This window comes from Seriola dumerili, unplaced genomic scaffold, assembly GCF_002260705.1.
Source record: "Seriola dumerili isolate Sdu_G_001 unplaced genomic scaffold, Sdu_1.0 BDQW01000121.1, whole genome shotgun sequence".
Classification (NCBI taxonomy): Eukaryota; Metazoa; Chordata; class Actinopteri; order Carangiformes; family Carangidae; genus Seriola; species Seriola dumerili.
In genome coordinates this window covers 803,948-816,934 of record NW_019174376.1, presented here as the reverse complement: position 1 = coordinate 816,934, position 12,987 = coordinate 803,948, and the positions used below count along the sequence as shown (strand labels likewise).

At 38.2% G+C, this 12,987-nt stretch overlaps 1 protein-coding gene across 1 annotated transcript; it reads left to right on the top strand.

Moving 5' to 3' along the window:
• Window positions 1-5,678: 5,678 nt before the first annotated feature.
• Window positions 5,679-11,818, top strand: terf2ip (TERF2 interacting protein). Its single transcript, XM_022748252.1, has 9 exons — window positions 5,679-5,739; window positions 6,337-6,582; window positions 7,353-7,501; window positions 7,735-7,949; window positions 8,606-8,698; window positions 8,818-9,379; window positions 9,504-9,607; window positions 10,511-10,939; window positions 11,267-11,818. The coding sequence occupies exons 2-9, from the start codon at window positions 6,353-6,355 to the stop codon at window positions 11,486-11,488; spliced, it is 2,004 nt and encodes a 667-aa protein (XP_022603973.1). The 5' UTR covers window positions 5,679-5,739; window positions 6,337-6,352; the 3' UTR covers window positions 11,489-11,818.
• The last annotated feature ends 1,169 nt before the right edge of the window (window positions 11,819-12,987 follow it).

The window sequence follows — 12,987 nt, the reverse complement described above, 5'->3', positions numbered from 1 at the left end:
AAGGAAACGAAATCCACCAACCCCCTTCTGCTTTTGCACGAGTTAAACTAATGAGAAAACATGCTAAAGTGGAAACTTTGTAGGTATCAGTAGGCACATTTTGTCTTTGGACAGAGCCAGGCTAGCTGTTTTCCCCCTGTTTCCAGTATTTATGCTGAGCTAGGCTAACAATCTGCTGGCTCCAGCCCCATGATTAAAAGACAGATATGAGAGTGGTATAACTCCCAGAAAGAAAGTGAATGATCATTTTTCCCAAAATGACAAATTACTCTTTGCCAAACTGCTAGTTTTTGTGCTTCTGTCTCACTGTGGAGGAGTCTTAAAGTTTTAAACCCCTTTCCTACAGAGTACCTGTGCTGACCATTTCACCCATGCACTTTCCCAAATCTGCAGAACTCTGCCCAAAGTTATAATCCAGGAAGAATTGCTAAAATGTGCATAAAACGTGGCTAAAATCTCTTTGGGGGGAGCTTGACACTGGACACAGGTGCAGACTTATATTCTCCAAGCCGTGCAAGATTCAGGCTGGGAACATTAATCAGGAGTGACACACATCTTCAATTTTCCATCTTTGCAGTTTGTCTGTTACTGTCAGTAGCAGTGCTTCTCTACCGTGTATGGCTGTAGTGAAGGTGAGGCCTTACTATGGATCAGCATGAACTGGGACTTTTCAGACTGTAGATCAGTTGTTTTTTTTTTGACCAGCACATCGATAGGGACGACACAAGCGTCCCAGTGACAAGGCAAAACAACACTGGCACTGGAGTCTCGGTCTGGCTCCATGGGAAGCTTCAGCTGGTGACACAGACAGTCTTGAAGTCTCGGCAGCGGTTAAGGCCACGTCCATCGTCCAGTGGCTAAGGATTCATCAAGTGAGATGTTTTGTAATGATGTGTGTTACTCTGCTGGAGGTTTGTTCTGTTCGCTAGAGTTGTTTCCAAATGCTCATTCTGCAGATACATGCACTTGACTGCAGACTGTTTAAACAGATTGGATTACAAAACGCTTTATTTTAGATACATTAAGAATATTAATCCATTCTTCTGAACCATCATGATCATCAGTAATAGAAATATTGTTTGATTGACAGCCCTGGTGTTCAGTTTAGTGGTGCAGTGTCTCCCTCTGCAGGTTGAAACAAGTGCTGAGCCTCACAGCAGGGGGATTTCCCTCCGACAGGGCCAAACCAAACCAAACTGTGTTATGCTTTGGTGACCTGGACGCACGTTAACATCTAAAGTTGCTGATTCTAAGGGAAAAAAAATAATGTGATATAAACACAGCAGATCGGCCTTGTAGTGTGATGATGGCTCAGGAATGAGAGGACTGTTTCAGGGCAGAAGATGGATCACAATCAGCTCACAGGAGTGAATTTCTTCACATCTATCTAATTATTAGAGATTGTCGATAAACATACATTGATTGGAGGAGTTGCACCACCTCAGTGGCTGTTGTATTGTTTCAGCTGCTTAGGCTGAAGAGGGAGAGCAACAATAGAGGCCAATAACAATAATGGAGCTGTCAGGGCTGTGAGGGAGGCAAGGTCAGCAAGGTGATACAGTAAACAGGCGAGCCCAATTCCTTCCCATGGTCTCCTGGCTTAACTCAACATCGAGTCAGCAAAGTTAAAGATTCACTGTGTATTTCACAAAGTCTAATAGTTATAATTTAGGAAGGAAAATGTTAGAAAGAGTTGATAAGGTTTTGGCCTTTAAGAGGGAATTATAACAGCACAGGACAAAATTAAAAATGAAAAGCATCAATAAAATACTATAAACATTTTTAATTGCATTTATTTCCAAGTTTTGTACAGAAAAATGTATGAACTCAAGAAAAGAGTCACCAATCCACTGATACCACAAAGTAGGTGTCGAGAGGAAATCATTTAACCCACACGTTTACTTTGTCTCAAGATATTTAATAAAAATCTCCCAAGTGCTCCACGATTTCAACTCCTTTTTTTCTTTCCGAATGTGTGTAACAGCAATAAATGTACATATATATCCACAGTTGTAAACAAGGTGGAACTGTTACTTTCTAATTTAAGAGTCTGATTAAAATAAGAGGGTTCTTTCATCAGTTTTGTATCTATCACAACACTGAGAAACTGAATGAGAGCATTTGTGCAACATGATCTTTGAGCGATGGAGCCTGAGGGTAACTTTGGTGTTTGTGTACCAAACAATGATGAATACAGTCATATGTGCATGATCAAAATTAGTGTTGAATTTCCCAACTACAACCTAAACAAACCAAACATGTTCCTGGCTTATTGCTCAGAAATTATATGCAAAACACATGTCAAGGTTTGACTGAGCACATCAGGTTCAACTTTATATAACCACAATGAATTTTCTTAATAAGGTGCTGAAATCAGTGAAGGAGTTTCACAAGCAGCACCTGCCTCAGGGGGACAATCAACTGATCAGAAATAATATCTCCCACTAGACTGTCATTGTTTATGTGTTTGATTCCAGAGGTGGTCGCTGCATGAAGTATAATTCTTCTGCAGTTGTTTGTTATTATGAAAAATGCCAGTTTAGGGGGTATTGCCTAATTTGCCACTGTGTACAGTTGGGTTTTTGAGGCTTTAGTTTTAGATGAACACAGATAGATCAAACACTCTGTCAATAACCAAAATTGGTTTGTATGTTACTTTAACTGAACTTGGACTGAACTCACAAATCCTATAAAGCAAGCAGGAAGTGGAGCAAAACTTAAAGATAAATCAATAATAATAATAATAATAATTGATTTATATATGAATTCTTCAGATCAAATGTGTTGTCAGATTTATTTAACATCAAGATCTGATCATAAACACTCTGTGTACACTTTATCAATTCTGATGGAGTTCCTATGATCATACAAAACTTTTATTTTGTAGCTGTGATGTTTGTTTAAGCAGAAGAGCCTTGATCAAAATGAAGGTGCAGTTTCATGTTTCACTGGTCTGCACTGATGCCAGCAGCTGGTTTGATCTCTGTCCTGAACTGGGATCAGAATAACTACCACACTCCTGTCTGTTAGCAGCTTATCACTTATTGTAATAAATGTATAAATTCTTGAAATCTCTGGTCATTTCCATTGAGTGGCCACTGCCCTCGACAGACAAGCAACAATGAAGAAACATCCTCAGTGATGACCTGCTTTGATGAGAGGACTGATCGCATTTTCATTTTCATTTTGACCCCAAAAGAGTGTAGTGACATGTAAACATAAATGCAATGGACTGTGGGTGCTGTTTGCTTATTATATTGAATACTGTCCACTGCAGAACAGGTTAAGTTTTTGAAAATTAATTGTCAATAGCTTTTCAATATTAATTTTAATACGGCCAAAGAACGCCCTCATGGGTGTGTGAAAATGCAAATGGGATTACTGCATTTCTTTTTTTTCATTTTCACTTAAATGATAAGGCACACTGTTGGAAGTGGGATCACATGACTGGTGGGCTGAAGAGCAGCAGAACAGGTGTGCTGATTGGGCAGCTCACACAGGTGCCTTGAGTGTTCTTTGTTCTGTGTCCTGAGCTCATTCTCTGTTTGTCCTTCAGTTCAGCTGCTTCTCTCCTCCCTCATTTCACCTTTGCCGAATGTGTAGAGTGAGTGTATTTCATTATATTTCCGCAAGTCATGTTTATTTTGCTGCTAAGTGGTATATTTAATCTGCTTGGTTTGTTGTCACATGATTGTATATTTAAAGTGAGAATGTATTGACATACTGATTTTTGATTTAGAATTGTTCATTGTTGTTGTTTATTCAAGATAATATGATAGAACTTGACCTGTATGTGCACTTTCTATTTGTAGAAATATAACCACTCACACCTGACTGACTGCAAGCAAAATGGGTAAATGGACTTGCACTTATATAGCATTTTTCTAGTCTCACTGACCACTCAAAGCGCTTTACAATATTTGCCACATTCACCCATTCACACACTGATGGAAGAGCCATCAAGGACAAAGTGTGGTTCAGTGTCTTGTCTTTTTTCATTTTAAAGTTTACGTGATCATTCGAATAAGATCACCAAGAGATTTCTATAATGACTTTAATATTTATAATTTTAGCCTGTTATTTTTCTACACCAGATGCTTTGAGGATGAAACAACTATATCATAATCATGGATTGTGCATTTGAAGGAGAATCCAACCCTTTTTAAGAATACACATTTCTTATTCCTGTGGAACAGATTGGTGAATATTTGTGAACATGCAGCACTCTCCTCTAAAGTTAGAAACAAAAGGGAGAAACTTAAAATGTGCAATGTCATCCCAGTTTGCTCTATAACAATGAATGGGGCTCTGATGCTGTGAGGCCATAAGATGTTTGTGTAGTTTCTTACACCAAAATGAACGTTTTATATCTTAAACTTTATGTCCAATTTAAAATTTGGATGAGACCTGATAGGAGGTAGACAACACAGCTACTGTAGATTATGGGGTTAGCAAGAAAAAACATTTCTCCCAGTAGCTAAAAGTAATTTCAGCTATATAATTTCAGTGGCCCGACATGAAAACAAGCCTTTGGCTTTTTTAGAATATGACTTTAGCAAGGCGGAATATGTTTTTCTACTGTATTAGTTCATCATTTGCACTCATTAGCTCTTATTGTGTGTGTGGGGGGGGGTCAATTAAAAAGTGCATTCCACATTTTCATTGGTCACTTAACAAATGTGATGTGACATTTATTCAATATTTCAATACATGAATAGACAACTGTTGACACAGAAAGTCAGTGCCCCTTGTGTTGTCTGTCTTTCTAGCTTTATAATATAGACTTAACTGTCTTTAGGCACAGGAATAACATATGTGACATTTAAGCCTTTTATTTAGTCAAAATCGCTTTCAAATGAATTAACTTGTATGTTCATGAATGTTGTGATTATTATTTATTAGTGTCTTGCTACTCCGACAACTCAACATGTCTGCCTTGATAAAGGCCATTTTCACACCATAATATAAGCCTGAACTTTAATTTGAATGATTCTTTATGTATTTCACTTTTACTTCTTTATAAACTCTCATTTCTGTTCTATGAATGAATATGTGCCTGCAGCATAATTTTCAAGCTTCGGTCAAGGCATTGTGGCTAGTTCTCCAAGTTTTTAGACCTTTAAGCCCTATTTTAGATGTAGTCAACAGAAGTCACTGTGAAGTGCCGCATCCATCATTTCATTATTACAGGGGCACAAAAGTGACATGGAAAATGAATAAACCAATAATGAGATAAATTGATAAATAAATGAAAATTAAAAATTGGAAATACATCAATAAATAAATAAATAAAGACATACAACAAAACAGTCAAGTCAAAAAAATATATGTATACAAGCAAATATCACAAACTTCTGCCTTAGACAGAATAGACAGAACAACATATTTAAAATATACAACAAATATATTGTTTTTCATTGATTATTGGACACATATTTAATTATTCCTTTTTGCTATTTTTCTTTCTTTGTATTTTAGATTAATCACAGTCACTTTTTATTTAACATGTCAATTTAGGATCAATTAATAGAAACACAAAATATAAAGTGGCTTTAGATGGATGATTTTTGATGGAATCAAAGTACCATAGATACAAACAGAGGGGGCGGTAATGCGACACTTACTTGAAGCAATTCGCCGAAGAAGAAAACATACGGAAGTCGGACTTTTGACGCGGCGGGAAAGCTTACTATACATTTTACATTCAGTGCCTAATATTACCTAATCGGGCTTTTTTAGGTAAGTATAACATCATCTGATTAGGCAGCAACTCTGTACAAATATCTGCCTGTAATTAGGCTACGTTTAAGTAAAGGTGCTAACCAGTTTAGCTACTGTTACTGACGGTAACCTCCTCCCAGGTGTTTCTGAGGGCTGAGGACAAGTCACTAAAAATTGCCTTTAGATGTAACTTTAATCAGGTGTGTGCAGTTTTGTGTCGGTGCTGTTGCATCTGACAGTATTTCCCAGTAAATTAACAGCTGTTGTTAGTTTATTAGTTATTACCCACAATTCAGTAACTTACAACTGAGTACACCCTGTTTACTATTACAAGTAAATGTTGTGCTTTGAAAATGTTACTTACGTAAAAATATGGACGACCAATCAGGGAAATGTGCTTAATGTATTAAAAGTAAAAGTTCACAAGGCAGTTAAACGCCCCCTGTGACTGTTGCACTGCCACATAGCATATAATTAGACTATTATACTTATGCATTAATGTAAAAGCGGGATTTTACTGTTTTAGTTTCACGTAGCATTAGTTACAGAGCACTGTTCTGTATAGTTAACATGTGCTGAGTACTGTCTGTAATTTAATTTCATCTCTTGCACCAGGTGAGACATTCTGATCATGCCGTTCAAAGAGGAGGATGTGGCCAAATCTAATATCTCCTCAGTTCTCTTCAAGACTGCGGAAGGTGAACCCATGTCTTTCTTCCTCCGACCGGGTCTTGTCAAAAGCAAGCTCCAGCCACTCATCACATCTGGAGGAGGGATGTTGTGCAGTGTCCAGCAGCCAGGTGCAATCCTGCTGATTGACCCAGAGGAAAGAGGCTCTCTCCGTGAAACCACTGCTCACTGGTAGGCGCTGGACTGGGATGCTGTTTTTACATTAGAGGGAATATAGTCCATTGAAACAAAAAGAAAAGTTGATGTCTTTAATGGTGTAATATTCAAGACTTTTGTTTTTTGGGTTCATTCGTCATATTTTAAATTTTAGTCTGTGCGTGTTAGAGGCAGAATTGGAGCAGAGAATGACACGTTCACAGGTAAGCACTTGGGCGATTTGAACATGGAGCTGTAAGTCTATAAAACATTTCAAGTTTTTAAATATGATGACAAATAAAAGGAGTTACAACTAAATCTTGCATCTGTTTAACTAGAGAGTCTCGTGACACTGGGTAGAAGGATAAAGTAATTGGAAATTTTGGATTTCACTATTAGCACTACTTATCACAGTTGCATATGCAGGGCTTGTTCTCCAAGTCAGATTGACTATATTGCCGCTATGGTTGTTTGATTTCAATTTCGCAAGTTTGTTACTGTACATTATTTTTGAATTGCAATGAAAACAGATGACAACAGCTGTTTTTGATAAAATGACAAAAGCTGTGTAGCGCTGCTCTAATAACACCTTTATTAGACCATCAAAGTACATTTTATTTGTATTCTGTGTGTATTTAGTAGGGCGAACAGAGTTAATGTTATCAGTAGGTATATAAATGACTTGAGCAGAGTACCTGTAATCTTTAGCCCAGTAAAGCATTGCCATGAACATGTACATCAGTGATTTAATTTGGCGTAAGTTGTTCAAAGCGCAGAAATGAAACCACTGTCTGTTTTCTCCTCAGGTACGTGTCCACCCAGTACATTTACGACTGTATCGAGAAGGAGGAACGGTTAAATATAGAGGACTACAGGTTAAGTCCTGAAGAGGTCCCAAGACATTCAGGCAGACTGTTTAACAACTACAAAGAGTGCTTTTTAAAAGTTTTAGGAGGTATGATGTAACCAACACTGTTATTTGTCATTCTGCCATTGATTCTGTATGAAGAAGAATTGGTAATACCCAAAACTGACAACAAAAAGCTGTTAAAGTACAGTTTAATCACAAAATGTGCACTGCTTTTGTATAACATATACATGTACATCATTTGTAGTCACATTAGGAATATGTGTATTTCTGTTTGTGTTAAATCTATTGGTGTGAACACCTTCTGTCATTATACTTAGGCAGGGCTGCCTACACCCCTGAAGAGGATGCAGCCATTTTGAATTATGTCAGCAACCACAAGAGCGAGACGGGGGGAAACCGGCTCTGGCAAGCGATGGAGAAGCAGTGTGTGACCAGTCACAGCTGGCAGTCAATGAAATATCGTTATAAAGTACAACTGGCTAAGAAAAATCCTGAGGTTGAGAAGGTGAAAACAGCAGAGGAAGAGATCAAGGTAATTTACCTGGAGGGTTTTGCAAGGTATTTTGTTATCTAAATTTCCACAATGTAAACCATTTCAATTCAGTAGCAAAATTTGTTTAGTTTATAATGTTCAGGATTTGTTGATGTTTGAAAAATGTGAAAGAAATGTTAACACACCTTTCAGTATTGTGTAGTCCTCTCAGGTATTCAGAAACAAAAATGGCCAAATAATACCAGGGTAACAATGGTGCCAACAGTAGTTACAATGACTATTATTCAAATAATAATTATTAAAAAATTAGAATTATGTGGCTTTTATCTTTAACTGGAAAATTCAAAAGCATGTTCTGGTTCAACTATGTAAAGAACTTTTTTTTTTTTCCAGCTTCAAAATAACCAAAAACTGCAGTTGATGTTGCAGAAACTTTAGGGGGGAGTGTATTTTTCCATACAACCACTAGAGGGTGGCATATTAAAAAAAAAAAAATCGTTTGTACACACTGCACTGTGACTTTAATTTTATTATAATGATAATAATGAAAATATACAGTATACTCCAACAGCCCTTATTCACATACTTTCTACTGAAGTACAAATGAAGCTTTGGAATAGCTCTAGACTACTCCTTGTTTATTGTTCATTTTCTATAGACATGAAGCCTGAAGTGTCTTATCTGTCTGCTTATAGGAGGCGGGAAGTCAAGAGACAGATGTTCAGAAACCTCCCAGTGAAGATGCTGCTTCTCCTCAGACACATTCAGCAGCAACAGACCTAACACAGGTACAGTAGACAGAGCACATAGGCATTATAGCCAATGACTCAAAGACAAGTTGTTTGTATGTGCTTTAATTTTAATGAACTGAAATGAATTAAGCAAAACAAGTTTGGTGTTTCTGCAGATAGATACCCAGCTCTTACCAGCTGAAAGTACACAACCAGAAAATGTAGAGGCTGAGACATCAAACTCCCCCCAACCTGGAGAACCTTGTTTGGACCCACAGACAGATGCCCACCCCATTCCAGCTGAGAGCACAGAGCCAGCAACAGCAGAGCCGCAAACAACGGCCTCTCCACAGAAAGAAAGTGCGCCAGAGGACTCTCTGCAGTCCCTGCCAAACACTCCAACTCCAAAAAATAGAAAGCAGCCAAAGCAGAGGGCCTCCCCCGAGCTGCAACAACCGCAGCGCCGATTGACACGTAGGCACCTTGAGCTCGAGATGTCGTCATCGCCTAAACCTTACAGCAAGAAACTCAGATCATCGTCGACCTCTCCCAAAAAGCTGTCATCATCTCCCCAGCCCGTAAACAACACTAAATCAGCTGTTAAGCTTGCTGCTCAAAAACACACAGCAACAGACCCGCCACCTTCAAAGAGAGCCAGAGGCAAGAGTGTGGCACCGGTGGCAGAGAGTCGACAAGAGGAGAGTGAAGAAGCTGCTGTCTCTGAAATACAGCAAACAGGTTTGTCATTCCTCTGCAGTAACAGTAACTCATCTTTAACAAGCGTTTATACAACAGAGATTTAAGTAACATGTTTCACTCAAACATGATCTCCTTTTTTCTTTCTCCCTTATATGTTTCTCAGATGAAGAATCTACGTCATCGCCACAGAAAGTAGAGACGAAAAAAGAAAAGAGAAAGTTGGGGATTCTGGAGTTGGCTACAAAGGAGTTTGAAGATGAAAGTGAGGTACGACTACACTGCACAGTCTGGGTTTGAATGTCTGACAGATCTCAGGTTGTCAGGCAGTTTCTAGGTGCATTGAAACACCAGCTGATGACGTGAGAGGTCTGTAATATTCTGGGGAGCACCAGCGCTACGAAGGCTTAGATGATCTGTCTTGTTTAAAGGTAGAGAATGGAAATGCTAATTCCATTTTTTTATAAGTAGTTTTGTTTTTGTCTGTATGTAAAAAAAAAAAAAAAAAAAAATATGTCCTATGAAGTGGGTTGAATATTTGATGTGTAGAGAAAACAAGTACAGAATTTACATATATTTCTTTGACTGATTTAGTCATATCTACCAATTCATTCATCCCCCAAAAAGAGACGTCATCATTCTACATGAGTACAGTGTTATTTAATTTGAAAAAAACAATCTTCCAAAAGATAATATTGTGAGTTCATATGAGCTCTATTCATCAGCATTTAAATCGTCTAAATTTGGTCACATTTGATAAATTGCTCCTGTTTCGACAGGTAAAAATGATCATGTGCATCTGGTAAAATTGCTCATAAATTCATTATTAATAAATAGAGATTCAGCAAGCAGCTTCACAATGCTCTTGAATGTGACTTTTCATACATTTGGTATGAAATTGTTTATTGCTGTGATGTTAGTTTTAATGTTAAATCAAACATCAAACAATTCATTACCATACATACTGTAAATGAAGTCTATCTGTATGGGATTAATTTTTATTGGTAACTTTATGATTCAGCTTTCTCGATTTTATCTTTTATAAAAATTTCAGAATAAAGGAAAAATGCCAATCACCTAAATCCCTACTATGGGCTTAAACACCAAGGCAGGCTCAAAGAGCCATGTTAATTTCATAAGTAAGATTTATACTGTTACATTGCTGTCTATTAGTCTGCTGAGGACGAAGCTCCAGATCTCCGAAACCCAGCTGAAACCGCGGCGATACAGCCCACATCAACAGAACCCCTGTCTTCAGTCACAGCCGCAGATCCTGTCTCCACACAGTCTAACCCTGAACCTGGACCCAGCCTTCAGGGGAAAGCACAACAGACCCAGTCCCCCAGCAGTAACCGTGTACCAGAAACAGGGTGCCCTGAACCTGCAGCTTCTGAGGCCGTCCACGCAGCCTCCAGGCCCCACCTGTTCATATTTGACAGAGAATCACAGGAGGAAGACTCTCAGTCCCTTGTCGGTAACAGTGCCGCAGCTCCGTCCGAACCGCAGCCACCAGTGAACAACGACGCTGCACTTTCTCTGACTCAGGTCGAGTTAGAGGAGGACATGCAGCAAATCAGAGAGCTGATGAACCGGACAAACCAGGCGAGTGTTACTGTGTAGTAGATGGTCCTCTGTTTTTGCAATGTGGTTTAGCCTTCATTATTTTTTGTTTCTCCAAAAGGTAGACAGCAGCAGCACATTGGGCTTCATTTCAATCCAGAGTTACATACTCTTTATTCTTGCTTATATTCTGTTTGGTCATAGAAGCAAACTAGAAAACAGAAGCTCAGACAGAAAAGGAGTAATAATACAAATTATTTAATTGCCATTAAGTAATGAATTGTTTATTTCTCTGTTGTTCAACTTGTTTCTACCCCTCTCCATCCGTCTGGTTGTAACAATTTCTAACCTTTATGATTTGTCTTCTAGGACTTAGCTAGCGTGACCAAAGCCCTGTTGAAGACCAGCGGAGACTTCTCCGCTGCGCTGGATCTGCTTTTAGATCCGTCCTCCATTTCTGGACCATTTTGGAATCGACGTGATGACAGTCTTTTGCTCTCTGCTGATCCTGTTGTTCTCCTGCACCTGCAGGAGAAATACAGTGAGGAGGAAGTGGCCAAAAGAATAGTGTTTCTTGAGGTGGAGAGATGAGAGAGGGGATCTAGACGTATGGAGCATACACACCAACATTATTACATCAAAGAACTCGTGTTGCTAGTTAGCTGATATTCATTATAGTTTGAATTGCCACGTCCGCTGTCTGTTTCTTCATTAGCGTCCCAGATTCTTTCAACATGAAAACTACAGATTGTGTGGCCCTCACTTCATTGCAGCTTAGTCTGACAAACTTTGAAGGAATAAAATCATAGACTTTTGAGTGACATAGCGGCTATTGTGCCATGCTCTGTTCAGATGTTTGGGGACAGAATCTTTTAATGCATTTTAGCATGAAAATATTTTGTCATTTTTTAAATGTTTTTCTTTGTTGTTTTTTAATATCTACTAATGATAATAAATAATGTGAACATGTGGCAGATTTCATTGTTGAAATCATAATTTTCAAGCATCACACTCATACGTGAACTCTTACATTAACAGCCTCTCTACAGCTGCAACACAAAAGCATCCATACTGTACTTGAAGTATTATGTATGGCTTACTTCAATTACAACATAGCCTGTAGATTATATTATCTCAACAACACAAACAAAAAACACTCAGAACACATTAAGCCTGCACTTAAAATTCAAGAAAATATTAAATAAAAAGCATTAAAAATACAAGAAGCAAATTAGTCTTGATTTTTATCCAATCCACCATTTTATTTCATTTTACCCCAATATCAATTGAGTACATTCATAATTTTGCCCCAGACCCACTTGAATACATTGTATCAATAGTGTAAACAAAAAGAAAAGGAAAAGCAATTAAATTAACCAACCACTTAAAATGGATCAACAGGATGTGACCTGTGATGCAAATTAAACGCAAAGACCAGTATCCAACACACATCAGTAGACTTTACCCAAATATGGCCACAAGTATTGCTGCACCTTTTTATCTCCCCGTCGTGTTTATGAAACCAAAAGTGAAGGTGATAATGACAGCAAACAGGTATGCAAGTGAACATGTAAAACCGTTTGTTGACACGACAGTTAACACAACCATATATTCCCAGTGCAACGCTGATAAAAACCACTCGTATAAAACCCTTTTAGTATGAAACATTCACATCCACCAGGACCTAATTTACATACACCAAGGTCACACACAGGTAAGAACCTGTTTAGTAAAGCAAAACATACCAAGGTCTCCATGAAGTAACAGCACACCATATATCCCTGGATTTAAAAAGCTACAATTTTTTTTTGCTCAGCATTTACTTGTAAGGTCTTTAGAGGATGCCTCCAATCAAGCTACATTCAACAAGGAGGGTTGCTACAGTATTTTCAACTGATATAACTGGAATCGGACCTGCTTCAAGTGATGGGAGAGTGGAGATAATACACTGAATGTCCAATAGTTTGCGAGAGTGAATGATTCTGCAAACTAACACATCTGTGGTAGGCCTGTACAAATACTGAGACTGAGTTAGTAGGATTCATAGCTTGATTTACATCTTTGTCGTATGTTACTGTACATAATTGCTT